This window comes from Oncorhynchus nerka, linkage group LG25 (genome assembly GCF_034236695.1).
Source record: "Oncorhynchus nerka isolate Pitt River linkage group LG25, Oner_Uvic_2.0, whole genome shotgun sequence".
Taxonomy (NCBI): Eukaryota; Metazoa; Chordata; class Actinopteri; order Salmoniformes; family Salmonidae; genus Oncorhynchus; species Oncorhynchus nerka.
In genome coordinates this window covers 53705709-53721951 of record NC_088420.1, presented here as the reverse complement: position 1 = coordinate 53721951, position 16243 = coordinate 53705709, and the positions used below count along the sequence as shown (strand labels likewise).

Sequence of the window (16243 nt, the reverse complement as noted above, 5' to 3'; positions counted from 1 at the left end):
ACATGTGACATGCTGGTAGAAATGAGGTAAAACAGATTGAAGTTTGGGTAAATGAGCATTTTCTTGTTTGCTTATGGCCTCATACAGCTGGTTGAGTGCGGTCTTAGTGCCAGCATCGGTCTGTGGTGGTAGATAGACGGCTACGAATAATATAGATAAACACTCTTAGTAGATAACGCGGTCTACAGCTTATCATAAGGTACTCTACCTCAGGTGAGCAATACCTTGAGACATCTTTAATGTTAGACATCGCGCACCAGCTGTTATTGACAAATAGACACACATCCCCTTGAAAATCTATGATCAACAGCCAATTTGACAGACCTTGAAGAATTTAAAATAATAATGTCCAAAGTCCAAGTGTGCACATCTCTTAAGAGACTTACCCATAAAGTCTCACAGCTGTAATCGCTAAAGGTGAATCTAACATGTATTAACATGAATACTTATGTAAATGAGATATTTCTGTATTTCATTCTCAATACATTTGCAAAAATGTCTAAAAACATGTTTTCACTTTGTCATTATGGAGTATTGTGTGTCGATCAGTGAGAAAAAAAGTATATATTTAATCCATTTCGAATTCAGGCTGTAACAACAAAATGTGGAATAAGTTTTGGGGTATAAATAAGGGTTATATATACTTTCTGAAGGCCCTGTATCTACACCAACAAGCTCTCACTGTAAAAATAGAAGTGTCTCCATGTTTCTCCAAATGTCAAATTTAGAAACTGCTGCTCTATATTGTACCGTTTCTAAAATTTCCAAGTTAAGGGTTAAGTTTAGGCACTCATTCCAAATGGCTAAGATAAGTGTCAAGATTTACGATAGGGTTAAAACATTAAGTTTAGGCCAGGGCCGGCGTTATGGGCAGGCCTTGCAGGGCCTGGCCCGCCCTACCATACCTCCCTCCTAGCCCGTCCAAATAAAATATTGAAATATTGATCATTTATTTGATTGAGATGTGTGACAACAGAAAGACACATCAATCTCAGTTAAAGCATCCGAGCGAGTGAAACATCTCCCCTCTGTCTCAGTATATGTAGCCCATGTATCTGATGCTGTCTGGACCAAAAGAGTATGGCTTGTCATACTATTTCTGTCCAGACAGCATCAGATACACGGGCTACATATAGAGGGGAGCCGTTTCGCTTGCTCGGATGCTTTCTCACATGATATAGTTTCAGCAGAGAGGAAGAGGAGAAGCGAGAGGGCTCACTTTCGCCAAAATCTGTCCAGTATAAGCTCAATGCCTTTCTATGGGAATAATATGCAGACCTATGCTTGTCGCCTGCCTTCCCGCTTTTGGGACAAAGACTCCCATTGTCAGGGCGGAGACATGAGCATCTCGTCATTATATACAGAGCTCTGGTTTCAACCTCTTGAGAATTGGAAAGGAAAGTTGGTGGGTGCAATGTACTGTTAGGATGCTGGATTGCCCTAAAGTAAATTGATTTCATTAAAAATACATTACCAGGGAGCATGACTTAGCCACAGAGGATCATTCTTAATAAAAAAATGTTGCTGTGGATTGTTTCAAATCAAATCAAAGTCTATTTGTCACGTGCGCCGAATACAACAGGTATTAGGTGAACAATAAGTAAGTAAAGAAATAAAAACAACAGTAAAAAGACAGTGAAAAATCGTAAGTGTGTTCGGGAAGCCTGCGATTTGGGGTATTGTGATTGGCAAAAGGTTTATCTAACTTAGTTGCAGCTGTCAGTGAAAAGTGTCTCAAATATGTGTGAAGATAACTGTAATATTTGTGTTGTGGAGAAAATGACCAGGCAGGAGACAGGAGTACATGCAACATTTAAAATGATACTTAAACGTTATTGTAGTATCTGTGATCTATATCTGTTACTATACTGTTACTAAGCAGTAATGTATTACTGCAGTGTTACGTTACTACACCTAATATGATATGCGCATGCGCACTATTGGGCCAGGCTGTAGAGCACGAGAGGATTTGACTGTACAGGCTTTGTGCATGGGGGGGGCATTGTCACGCTGAAACAGGAAAAGGCCACAAAGATGGATGAACAGAAACATCCATTACGTTTTTTAATTTCATATTTAACCTTTATTTGCAGTTGAAGTCGAAAGTTTACATACACCTTAGCCAAATACATTTAAACTCAGTTTGTCACAATTCCTGACATTTAATCCTAGTAAACATTCCCTGTCTTAGGTCAGTTAGGATCACCACTTTATTTTAAGAATGTGAAATGTCAGAATAATAGTTGAGAGAATTATTGATTTCCTTATTCTTCAATCACATTCCCAGTGGGTCAGAAGTTTACATACACTCAAATAGTATTTGGTGGCATTGCCTTTAAATTGTTTAACTTGGGTCAAATGTTTTGAGTAGCCTTCCACGAGCTTCCCACAACAAGTTGGGTGAATTTTGGCCCATTCCTCCTGACAAAGCTGGTGTAACTGGGTCAGGTTTGTAGGCCTCCTTGCTCGCATACGCTTTTTCAGTTCTGCCAACAAATTTTCCAAAGGGTCGAGATCAGTGCTTTGTGATGGCCACTCCAATACCTTGACGTTGTTGTCCTTAAGCCATTTTGCCACAACTTTGGAAGTATGCTTGGGGTCATTGTCCATTTGGAAGACCCATGTGCAACCAAGCTTTAACTTCCTGACTGATGTCTGAGATGTCGTTCAATATATCCACATAATTTTCCTCCTTATGATGCAATCTATTTTGTGAAGTGCATTTTGTGAAGTGCACCAGTCCCTCCTGCAGCAAAGCACGCCCACATGCTTCACGGTTGGGAGGTTATTCTTCGGCTTGCAAGCCTCCCCCTTTTCCCTCCAAACATAACGATGGTCATTATGGCCCAACAGTTCTATTTTTGTTTCATCAGACCAGAGGACATTTCTCCAAAAAGTATGCTCTTTGTCACCATGTGCAGTTGCAAAGCGTAGTCAGGCTTTTTTATGGCGGTTTTGGAGCAGTGGCTTCTTCCTTGCTGAGCGGCCTTTCAGGTTATGTCGATATAGATTATGTTAACTTGTTTAACTGTGGATATACAGTCGTGGCCAAAAGTTTTGAGAATGACACAAATATTCATTTTCACAAAGTCTGCTGCCTCAGTTTATTTGATGGCAATTTGCATGTACTCCTGAATGTTATGAAGAGTGATCCGATGAATTGCAATTATTTGCAAAGTCCCCCATTGCCATGCAAATGAACTGAATCTCCAAAAAACATTTCCACTGCATTTCAGCCCTGCCACAAAAGAACCAGCTGACATCATATCAGTGATTCTCTCGTTAACACAGGTGTGAGTGTTGACGAGTACAAGGCTGGAGATCACTCTGTCATGCTGATTTAGTTCGAATAACAGACTGGAAGCTTCAAAAGGAGGGTGGTGCTTGGAATCATTGTTCTTCCTCTGTCAATCATGGTTACCTGCAAGGAAACACGTGCCATCATCATTGCTTTGCACAAAAAGGGCTTCACAGGCAAGGATATTGCTGCCAGTAAGATTGCATCTAAATCAACCATTTATCAGATCATCAAGAACTTCAAGAAGAGCGGTTCAATTGTTGTGAAGAAGGCTTCAGGGCGCCCAAGAAAGTCCAGCAAGCGCTAGGACCGTCTCCTAAAATGGATTCAGCTGCGGGATCAGGGCACCACCAGTACAGAGCTTGCTCAGGAATGGCAGCAGGTAGGTGTGAGTGCATCTGCATTCACAGTGAGGCGAAGACTTTTGAAGGATGGCCTGGTGTCAAGAAGGGCAGCAAAGAAGCCACTTCTCTCCAGGAAAAACATCAGGAACAGACTGATATTCTGCAAAAGGTACAGGGATAGGACTACATAGGACTGGGGTAAAGTCATTTTCTCTGATGAATACCCTTTCCGATTGTTTGGGGCATCCGGAAAAAAGCTTGTCCGGAGAAGACAAGGTGAGCGCTTCCATCAGTCCTGTGTCATGCCAACAGTAAAGCATCCTGAGACCATTCATGTGTCGGGTTGCTTCTCAGCCAATGGAGTGGGCTCACTCACAATTTTGCCTAAGAACACAGCTATGAATAAAGAACGGTACCAACACATTCTCCCGAGAGCAACTTCTCCCAACCATCCAGGAACAGTTTGGTGACGAACAATGCCTTTTCCAGCATGATGGAGCACCTTGCCATAAGGCAAAAGTGATATCTAAGTGGCTCGGGGAACAAAACATCGATATTTTGGGGCCATGGCCAGGAAACTCCCCAGACCTTAATCCCATTGAGAACTTGTGGTCCATCCTCAAGAGGCGGGTGGACAAACAAAAACCCACAAATTCTGACAAACTCCAAGCATTGATTATGTAAGAATGGGCTGCCATCAGTCAGGATGTGGCCCAGAAGTTAATTGACAGCATGTCAGGGCGGATTGCAGAGGTCTTGAAAAAGAAGGGTCAACACTGCAAATATTGACTCTTTGCATCAACTTCATGTAATTGTCAATAAAAGCCTTTGACACTTATGAAATGCTTGTAATTATACTTCAGTATTCCATAGTAACATCTGACAAAAATATCTAAAGACACTGAAGCAGCAAACTTTGTGAAAATTAATATTTGTGTCATTCTCAAAACTTTTGGCCACGACTGTAGGTACTTTCTACCTGTTTCCTCCAGCATCTTCACAAGGTCCATTGCTGTTGTTCTGGGATTGATTTGCACTTCTTGCACCAAAGTACATTCATCTCTAGGAGACAGAACGCATCTCCTTCCTGAGTGGTACGAAGGCTGCGTGGTCCCATCGTGTTTATACTTGCGTGCTATTGATTGTACAGATGAACGTGGTACCTTCAGGCGTTTGGAAATTGCTCCCAAGGATGAACCAGACTTGTGGAGGTCTACATTTTTTTTCTGAGATCTTGGCTGTTTTCTTCTGATTTTCCCATGATGTCAAACAAAGAGGCACTGAGTTTGAAGGTAGGCCTTGAAATACATCCACAGGTACACCTCCAATTGACTCAAATGATGTCAATTAGCCTATCCTATCAGAATCTTCTAAAGCCATGACATACTATTCTGGAATTTTCAAGCTGTTTAAAGGCACAGTCAACTTAGTATATGTAAACTTCTGACCCACTGGAATTGTGACACAGTGAATTATAAGTGAAATAATCTGTCTGTAAATAATTGTTGGAAAAATGACTTGTGTCATGCACAAACTAAATGTCCTAACCGACTTGCCAAAACTATAGTTTGTTTACAAAAAATTTGTGGAGTGGTTGAAAAACAAGTTTCAATGACTCCAACCTAATTGTATGTAAACTTCTGACTTCAACTGCAACTTGGCAAGTCTAGTATGTCATTGTATGCTGTAGTGTTAAGATTTCCCTTCATTGGAACTAAGAGGCCTAGCCCAAACCATGAAAAACAGCTCCAGACCATTACTCCTCCTCCACCAAACTTTACATTTGGCACTATGCATTGGGGCAGGTAGCATTCTCCTGGCATCCGCCAAACCCAGATTACTCCATCGGACTGCCAGATGGTGAAGCGTGATTCATCATTCCAGAGAACGGGTTTCCACTGCTCTAGATTCCAATGGCGGCGTACTTTAAACCACTCCAGCCAACGCTTGGCATTGTACATCTTAGGCTTGTGTGCGTGCGGCTGCTCTGCCATGGAAACCCATTTCATGAAGCTCCAGATGAACAGTTCTTATGCTGACGTTGCTTCGAGACAGTGTGGAACTGAGTGTTGCAACCGAGAACAGACGATTTTTATACACTCAGCGGTCCCATTCTATGAGCTTGTGTGGCCTACCACTTCGTGACTGAGCAGTTGTTGCTCGTAGTCATTTCCACTTCACAATAAGAGCACTTAGAGTTGACCGGGGCAGCTCTAGCAGGGCAGAAATGTGATGAACTGACATGTTGGAAAGGTTGCATTCTATGACGGTGCCATGATGAAAGTTACCGTGTTCTTCGGTAAGGCCATTTTACTGCCAATGTTTGTCTATGGAGATTGCATGACTGTGTACTCGATTTTATACACCTGTCAGCAACGGGTTTGGCTGAAATAGCCAAATCCAGTAATTTGAATGGGTGTCCACATACTCTTGTATATACAGTGCATTTGGAAAGTATTCAGACCACCTGACCTTTTCCACATTTTGTTAAATTAAAGCATTATTCTCAAATGGATTAAATATTTTTTCCCCCTCATCAATCTACACACAATACCCCATAATGACAAAGAAACTACAGGTCTCTGGACATTTTTGCTAATTCATAAAAAATAATAAACTGAAATATTAAATTTACATAAGTATTCAGACCCTTTACTCAGTACTTTGTTGAAGTACCTTTGGCAGCGATTATACCCTCAAGACTTCTTGGGTATGACACTACAAGCTTGGCACAACTGTATTTGAGAGTTTCTCCCATTCTTCTCTGCAGATCCTCTCAAGCTCTGTCAAGTTTAATGGGGAGCGTTTTTCAGGCCTCTCCGGAGATGTTCGATCGGGTTCAAGTCTGGCTGGGCCACTCAGGGATATTCAGAGACTTGTCCCGAAACGTAGAAGTGGCTATCTTGGCTGTATGCTTAGGGTCGTTGTTCTGTTGGAAGGTGAACCTTCACCCCAGTCTGAGGTCCTGAGCGCTCTGGAGCAGGTTTTCATCAAGTATCTCTCTGTACTTTGCTCCATTCATCTTTCCCTCGAACCTGACTGGTCTCCCAGACCCTGCCGCTCAAAAACATCCCCACAGCATGATGCTGCCACCACCATGCTTCACCGTAGGGATGGTGCCAGGATTCCTCCAGATGTGACGCTTGGCATTCAGGCCCAAGAGTTCAATCTTGGTTTCATCAGACCAGAAAATCTTGTTTCTCATGCTCTGAGAGTCCTTTCGGTGCCTTTAGTCAAATTCAAGCAGAATGTCATGTGCCTTTTACAGAGGTTCTCTCATCTTCCGCACTGTCAGATTGACCATCGGATTCTTGGTCATCTCCCTTCATATCACAGGCTTGCAGTAGCTAAAGCTTAATAATAGCCACACCAAACCTTCACAAAAGCTTCTAAACTTTATTAAGGTAATATCAAAAGTAAATCAAACAATTGTTTATAGGGACTATAAGTGCAGGCTATTATATTGTGACAAACACAGCATTACAAACTGTGAAGGACCTCGGCGTTACTCTGGACCATGATTTCTCTTTTGACAAACATATCAAGAATGTTTCAAGGACAGCTTTTTTGTATCTACGTAACATTGCAACAATCAGAAATGTTCTGTCAAAAATAAAAAAAATGAATCCATGCTTTTGTCACTTCTAGGTTAGACTACATCAATGCTCTACTTTCCGGCTACCCAGATAAAGCACTAAATAAACTTCAATTGGTGCTAAATACGGCTGCTAGAATCCTGACTAGAACCAAAACATTTGATCATATTACTCCAGTGCTAGCCTCCCTACACTGGCTTCCTGTTAAGGCAAGGGCTGATTTCAAGGTTTTACTGCTAACCTACAAAGCATTACATGAGCTTGCTTCTACCTATCTTTCCAATTTGATCCTGCCCTACATACCTATACATATGCTACGGTCACAAGACACAGGCCTCCTAATTGTCCCTAGAATTTCTAAGCAAACAGCTGAAGGCAGGGCTTTCTCCTATAGACCTCCATTTTTATGGAATGGTCTGCCTACCCATGTGAGAGACGCAGACTCGGTCTCAACCTTTAAGTCTTTATTGAAGACACATCTCTTCAGTAGATCCTATGATTGAGTGTAGTCTGGCCCAGGAGTGTGAAGGTGAACGGAAAGGAACTGGAGCAACGAACAGCCCTTGCTGTCTCTGCCTGGCCGGTTCCCCTCTTTCCACTGGAATTCTCTGCCTCTAACCCTATTACAGGGGCTGAGTCACTGGCTTACTGGTGCTCTTCCATGCCGTCCCTAGGAGGGGTGAGTCACTTGAGTGGTTGAGTCACTGACGTGGTCTTCCTGTCTGGGTTGGCGCCCCCCCCCCCCCCCCCCCCCCCTTGGGTTGTGCCGTGGCAGAGATCTTTGTGGGCTGTACCCGGCCTTGTCTCAGGACGGTAAGTTGGTGGTTGAAAATATCCCTCTAGTGGTGTGGGGGCTGTGCTTTGGCAAGTGGGTGGGGTTATATCCTGCCTGTTTGGCCCTGTCCGGGGGTATCATCGGATGGGGCCACAGTGTCTCCTGACCCCTCCTGTCTCAGCCTCCAGTATTTATGATGCAGTAGTTTATGTGTCGGGGGGCTAGGGTCAGTTTGTTATATCTGGAGTACTTCTCCTGTCTTATCCGGTGTCCTGTGTGAATTTAAGTATGCTCTCTCTAATTCTCTCTCTCTTTCTTTCTTTCTCTCTCGGAGGACCTGAGCCCTAGGACCATGCCTCAGGACTACCTGGCATGATGAATCCTTGCTGTCCCCAGTCCACCTGGCCGTGCTGCTGCTCCAGTTTCAACTGTTCTGCCTGCGGCTATGGAACCCTGACCTGTTCACTGGACGTGCTACCTGTCCCAGACTTGCTGTTTTCAACTCTCTAGAGACAGGAATGGTAGAGATACTCTCAATGATCGGCTATGAAAAGCTAACTGACATTTACTCCTGAGGTGCTGACCTGTTGCACCCTCGACAACTACTGTGATTATTATTATTTGACCATGCTGGTCATTTAGGAACATTTGAACATCTTGGCCATGTTCTGTTATAATCTCCACCCGGCACAGCCAGAAGAGGACTGGCCACCCCTCATAGCCTGGTTCCTCTCTAGGTTTCTTCCTTGGTTTTGGCCTTTCTGGGGAGTTTTTCCTAACCACCGTGCTTCTACACCTGCATTACTTGCTGTTTGGGGTTTTAGGCTGGGTTTCTGTACAGCACTTTGAGATATCAGCTGATGTACGAAGGGCTATATAAATCAATTTGATTTCAGATCCTTTGTTCATGACAGAAAATGATTTCACAACCCCATTCCTTTTTCCACACAACTTCATCTAAGGATGTAGAGTGGATTTCTTGAAAACAGCATATGCTATATTCCTTTTCTTTTAACCATGTAAAGACTGATCGTTTTTTATAATCTGCCAAACCGTTACAATTATAACTAGCTATACTTAGTTCACCCCTTACCATAACTAGATACTATTCTCAGGCTAAAGTGACCATAATTAGTGCTTGTAAAGTTATTGCCATCAGAGGTATTATGAAGGTCAAAACTAGAGCTTTCAAATGTCTGATATTTAGAATTCAAGAAATAGGTTCTAGCAATATTTGTTTTATTCCCTTGCCTGTTTGCCTGTGAGCCAATGCCACAGATGTTAGAAAGTGGAGACAAATGATGTGTGTAACAAATCTGAGTATGTTGATGTGTTTGATATTGGATATGATATGAGAGTGTGTATAAGAGTAAGACTATAATGTATGATGTCCAAATAAATAATAACTGCCAAGTTGCATGTTTGAGTGTCTGCGTGTGTAACATGTAGTGTATATAGACTTAATATTCATAATTGTAATCCATATCGTATCACCATCACAGTCCTACCCATAATTATGAATATTACATTTAAATGTAAATGTAATATTCATAATTGTAATCCATATCGTATCACCATCACATCATAATTACCTTTAACATAATTGAAAAACACATCCCAGCATTTCCATAGCAATTGACGTTTCACATGATCATGAAAGAGACCTTGCATTACTCTAGAGACGGCTTCACTACAGTACAAATGTATTCCGTACAATATGTTACTATTCACCAATGCCCCTATTCTGATATCTTCCCCTTGCTTGTTGTAAACATATATAAACTTGTAGACAAATACATAAAAAAAGATAGACAAACAATAAACACATTCAATTATAAAACAGTTCTAGACAAGAAGAGAGGGAGAGAAGAGAAAAGAGAGAAAGTGAGAGAAGAGAGCGAAATCAGGTGTGTGTGTGTGTGTATGTATAAGTCTGTATGTGTACGCAACCATGTAGTTGAGTACGTGTGTGTTCATATCCACTTCATAATGTTCAGATATTTTAAACAGTTCCCATACATTCTTTTTTTCGTAACCTGAAGTCCCTATAGAATTTAGTACAGCCACAGTATTATTGAGCTGTCTATCTATAAAGAGTTTGTCCACAATGACCGGATACAGTCTCTTACAACGTTCATCTCCTTCGGAAATTGGTAATTGAGACCGAATATGGTCCCTTTAAGCTCCCTTCCTCTGCTTTTGATCAGCTCCTTTTGTTGGTAGTGTTCAAATTTTGCGATGATCGGTCGGGGACCCTTGGTCTTGTCGTTCCGAGCTCCAAGTCTGTGTACCCGGTGGAAAGCCACCTTGTTTACAGTCTCTATAAGAAGTTTCAATGCGGATTTCATGAATTCTCTGATCGCGCCCTCCGGATTATTGGATGCTTCCTTAGGAATACCCGAAAAAAAATGATTTTCACGCATGCTACGACTTTGTATGTCTAGTAGAGTGTACTTCATCACCCTGTTTCCCTGAGTTGACAATCCATGTTGGGATTGTGTATTTTTACCTTGGCTGTGAGTGTCTTGTTTTCTCTTTGGAGCTTGAGAATTACACTCTGGCTGATCTCTAAACTCCCCCTCAGCCCTGCTACCTCCTCACACAACTTGTCAATTGTTGCATGGATTCCAGCCAGAGCACTATACACTACCTCAATGGTAAGTAAATCGCCCGTGTCTGTAGATGAATCTGTTTTTCTTTTTTTTGAGTCGAGTTAAAGTTATTTTGTGAAGTGGTCGTATCTTTCCACGACTGAGTATGTTGTTCCTCCATAGCGTAAAGCTGTTGGTACTCGTCGATTTCCCTCAGGATCTGCTTGGTATTCAGATTAGCTCTATACTGCAACCAGTTGTTTTATGAAAAGATAACGATGAGTCTTTCCCACGACGACGACAGGTGTCTGTAGGAATCCACGCAACAACAAAAAAGGAACAGAAACTTGCAGTCCCAGCCGTAAAGGCTAACCGCGTTGTGGAATCCTTAGTAACAAAACTTCAGTTCAGATTAAAATCGATTTAATGAGAAAGTTTTAATGTAAATAACAAACGGAGTGTAGAGAGTACAGTGTCCTGTTGCGCTTTCTGATGACGTCTCTCTCTCTCGTAACGTAACGTCAAATCAAATCCCAAGGGAGATCCTTGTGCATTTTCCCATCAGAGTTGTGTTTCCATCAAATTGACTCGTTGCAGATTAATGTCTGTGTGTAAATGCGTAGTGAAAATAATTTGAGGTTAAATTCATGTGTACCGAATAAAAAACAGAAATGAAATGGGTTTCCATCGCATTTTCAACTCTAGGCCTACCGATGTTTTTTCTCACAAATAAATGTTGCATTGATATAGCGAATGTGTCCACTCTGGTATTGGCACGTGTGCTCTAGCCAACAGCTTGCAGATACGTATCTGATTACTACGAACAAAAGTGAGATTATTTGTATTTGTCAAATGCCAGCCAAGCATCGATCATCATGTCACAAGAATATGACCCTCCAACGAACTACAAAAATCTCTTAAATTGGAAACACTTATCTCCCTCACTAGCTTTAAGCATCAACTGTCAGAGCATCTTACAGATTACTGCACCTGTACATAGCCCACCTATAATTTAGCCCAAACAACTACCTCTTTCCCAACTGTATTTAATTAATTAATTTATTTTGCTCCTTTGCACCCCATTATTTTTTATTTCTACTTTGCACATTCTTCCATTGCAAAACTACCATTCCAGTGTTTTACTTGCTATATTGTATTTACTTTGCCACCATGGCCTTTTTTGCCTTTACCTCCCTTCTCACCTAATTTGCTCACATTGTATATAGACTTGTTTTTTTTACTGTATTATTGACTGTATGTTTGTTTTACTCCATGTGTAACTCTGTGTCGTTGTATGTGTCGAACTGCTTTGCTTTATCTTGGCCAGGTCGCAATTGTAAATGAGAACTTGTTCTCAACTTGCCTACCTGGTTAAATAAAGGTGAAATAAAATAAAAAATAAATAAAAAATTAGTTGAAACAAGCATAACGCTCATCACTGTGTACTTGCGTCACTCTGTGAAGTCATCTGTTGCCTAATAAACCGCATGCAACTCCGTGATGGCGTGACATTTTTTATCCAACGTGTACTGTAGGCTACTGTACTGCATGAAAAGGTTGGATGGAAACCTGGTTAATGTCAAACCATTTTGAGGATGCTGGAATTATATTTTGGATGAACGCGCGCATGCCTACAGGAGACTTTTGAAGTAGCCTAATCAGATTAAAACATTGTGACTGGTTGTGTTTATGCAAGTAATACATTTGAAAAGTTAAATTATAAATATTTAGGCTATATTGAAGCATTAGGTTCTAGGTGAGCGAGGAATAGCCACTCGGATTGGAGAGGAGGCAGAGTGCGTGTTACGCTTTCCTGAATGGCCCTGCCCGGAGGGAGCGTATATGTGGCGACATTATTATAGGACGACTTTGAAGAATGATGATCTGAAACAGACAGCGCATTCCGTATCAGAGGTTTAAAAAATATATTAAAAAATACAACCAGACTGGCCTGTTACTGTGCCTTTCTAGACCGTATAAACTGTTGAGAGTGGACCCATAACGGATCCAAATCGAATTAAACATTCAAATCACAGGGCTTTTGCGCCGTCATTCAAATGACATTTTCACTGCAGCCTAGAGTAGAATTTTGTACTCAATTGAAAACAATAATGCAATTATGAATTCTATAGTCTAGGTAGTCTGTATTGTCCCGAAACAAGATCAATAGCGGAGCTTTCTGAGCTGTGTGTTTCATATCTTCACTGTTCTTTCATGCCCAATGATGCACCTGGCCTGTCCATTGCCTATCATCTATTCCCATTTGTTCTTGTCAATTCATATTGAAAATTGATGCAGCTTTGAATGCCTTTATTTGTAGTATGATTGCTAGTTAGCCTGTTGCAAATCTGGACAAACGAGCCAACTACCACTATTGTCACTGTGAATGGTGGATAGAGGAGAGAATCGACAGCTAGACTGATAGACTTTACAGACCTGTGGTGTAGTTAAGCAATAGGGCACGAGGGTGTGTGGTATATGGCCAATATACCATGGGGGCTGTTCTTTTGCACGACGCATGGCGGAGTGCCTGGACACAGCCCTTAGTCGTAAACCCCAGAGGTGCCTTAATGCTATTATAATCTGGTTACCAACATAATTAGAGCATTAAAAATAAATATGTTATCATACCCGTGGTGTACGGTCTGATATACCACGGCTGTCAGCCAATCCTCATTGGCTGACCACCCAGTTTATATTAAAAGTTAACACATGGAAAAGCGTAGTGCACAAGGGAAGTACCAAAACACCTTGATATAGGGGAGGCGCATGCAAGCAGATGAGGAAATATGGCTAGGATGGAAGAAATTATATAGCCTAGTAAAACCTGCAAAATAATGTTAACCAGGAAAACGCACTAACATCCACTGTGCCCAATAAAATTAAATAAAACACACAACCCTCCCCAAATTCAAAGAAAAGATTGACAACTCTCCCCTCCAGTAAATTGCAATCTGGCTCTTATCAAAGAAACTGTAATTGCGGTTATCGGAGATTGAGCATCATTGACGCAGACAGTGACTGAATCGGAATTCCAACCTTCAACACCACAATCTCAGGTGTGCACGGACACCGCACTGAGCGACTCCACGTCTCTCCCTCTCTGTGTGTGTTAAATGATCTCCACAGTGATTGTTGTGACTGACTGAGACCGACCAGTCGCGGGAGCATCAGCTCTCTCTGGTAGAAGGAACTCCGCGGAGACCCCAGTCTTACAGAGGCGCGTGGCGCTTACGCAACACGGGAGCCCGAGCCAGCCAGCTGCTGCTCGCTACTATAGTTGTATCAAGTCACATTTAATCTAAGATGATAAAGCATTCATCAATTCTCTCAGCAGCATCCATTTTTCTGTACGGCGGTTTGTTTAGTTAATTAAGTGGAGCCGAGCCCAAAAGGGAGCGTGAGCTGTCATGTTAGGAAACACTAATAGCACGCACATTGTTCCACCGTCATAAACTTCATTTAAACATCCCTCAAATGTAGACTAAACGTGATTGATAAGCTAAAGCAATGGACCATCATGATAATGGTAATATTTAATTCAATCAAAATTTATAGATTAAATACTATTTTTATAGCCTAATGGGCTATGTCTGTTTTCTGGCCAAATCCCCAAAATAAAGAATTAATGCGAGAATGCTTGACTAAATTCGGACTAAAACATTTATATTTAGCAGTTCACCAAACATATCCACCGTTCTCCACAATCTTAGCCTATACCAGAAGCATTCTGTCACTCAATTGACATCAGTGCCCCTCTACTCACCTACATGACACCGTGAGCTCAACTCTGGTGGCGGGAATGGCAGCGGTGAATGGGTCAAAGTCTCCAATACACGCCATATTCATGAAGCTACTCATCGTCGAAATCTCCCGTTAAACGGGCCTTCTTCGGTCGCATGAAAGAAAGAAACCGTTAAAAACGGTGCGCTGCTTAGGGTCGCTGTTGCATGAGGCTTCGGGAGGCGTGTCGCTCAGCCAGCTGCAAGAGGAGCGTCGCCCATAACAGCCCAGCGTCATGTGTAACCGTTGAAAGATTCAGCTCGTGCTAGTATGCAGAGTTGAGAGCGAGGTATAGACCCAGGCTAATATGGGTGATAGTGCTGAGGGCGCGACGCCCGGGAGGAGTGCATCCAAGACATGTGCAGATCTCAGCTTTGGGAAATGTTACACAATTACAAAAATAAAGAACCAAACACGATAACACATTATAGATTAAGGCCTAGTCTGTGCTGATGCTTTTAGGGAACCATTGCAATTAGCAAATGCTTTATTGCATACATGAAGTCTAACCAATTAAGGGATTTGTAGCCCAATTAACAGGCTAAATCATTGTAATGCCTGTGCTTTGAAAATCTATTGAATGACAATTTATTGACAATCTATTGAATTGAGCAAATGGAATGGCAAACAAATAGCAACCACGTGTTTGATGTATTTCATATCATTCCACCTGGTAAACTCAAGCCATTACCACGAGCATGTCCTCCCCAATTAAGGTGCCACCAGCCTCCTGTGGTGCAAATGAATAATGAAATCTTCGAGGAACTCATTTCTGTGACACTACAAAGGCATCATGGCCCACCTGCTTTTCAATGCACTGGCATGCTAGCGAATTCCTGACTTTTCCAAACAAACCACAATTTGCTCTCAGACATTGGGTGTCCTGTGTCTACCTGGTTTCGTCTCAAATTAGTCTTTATCAGCTTGTTTAAATCATATTGTACACATATTTATCCGCTTGCTTGGGTTTTGACAGTGATGAGAAGCTGCCTTTATACAGGCAGTGCAATTTTTATATTTTGTCCCTATTTGGTCTTTTGACCAATCAGATCAGCTTTGAAAAAGATCTGATTAGTCAAAAGACCAATTAGTGAGAAAAAAAATCAGAATTGGGCTGCCTATATAAGCAGCCATAATGATAAAATGAAATGAAATGGCATTGGTCACATACACATGGCTAGCAGATGTTAATGCGAGTGTAGCGAAATGCTTCTAATTCCGACAGTGCAGTAATATCTAACAAGTAATCTATCAATTCCCCAACAACTACCTAATACACACACATCTGAAGGGATTGAATAAGTATGTATAAATATGTACATATAAATATATGGATGAGCGATGGCCAAGAGTGTGCAAGATTTTATTTTATTTATTTCAACTTTATTTAACCAGGTAGGCAAGTTGAGAACAAGTTCTCATTTACAATTGCGACCTGGATGCAATAGATGGTATAAGGTACAGTATATGAGAGGAAGAATATAAGATATGTTAACATTATTAAAGTGGCATTGTTTAAAGTGGCCAGTGATTTAAATCTCTATGTAGGCAGCAGCCTCTCTGAGTTAGTAATTGATGTTTAGCAGTCTGATGGCATTGAGATGGAAGCTGTTTTTCAGACTCTTGGTCCCAGCTTTGATGCACCTGTACTGACCCTGCCTTCTGGATGGTAGCGGGGTGAACAGGCAGTGGCTTGGGTGGTTGGTAATGATGCAGATGGCGCAAAGAGACCACCTGAGAAATTTCCTCTATTAAGTGAATGATTTCTCTACCAGATGCAGCAGCCCAATGAGCTAAAATATGAACAGCTGCGTCAAATTAGATTAGACACTGAACAAAAAGCTTATTTATCTCAA

At 41.6% G+C, this 16243-nt stretch overlaps 1 protein-coding gene across 1 annotated transcript in view; it reads right to left on the bottom strand.

The window, feature by feature from the left end:
• Positions 1-14466, bottom strand: part of LOC115108939 (copine-8-like) — a 75252-nt gene extending 60786 nt beyond the window's left edge. The window contains exon 1 of the mRNA XM_065009870.1: positions 14371-14466. Coding sequence (XP_064865942.1) covers positions 14371-14465 — 95 coding nt within the window. The 5' untranslated portion in view covers position 14466. The remainder of the gene's footprint in view (positions 1-14370) is intronic.
• Between the last annotated feature and the right edge of the window lie 1777 nt (positions 14467-16243).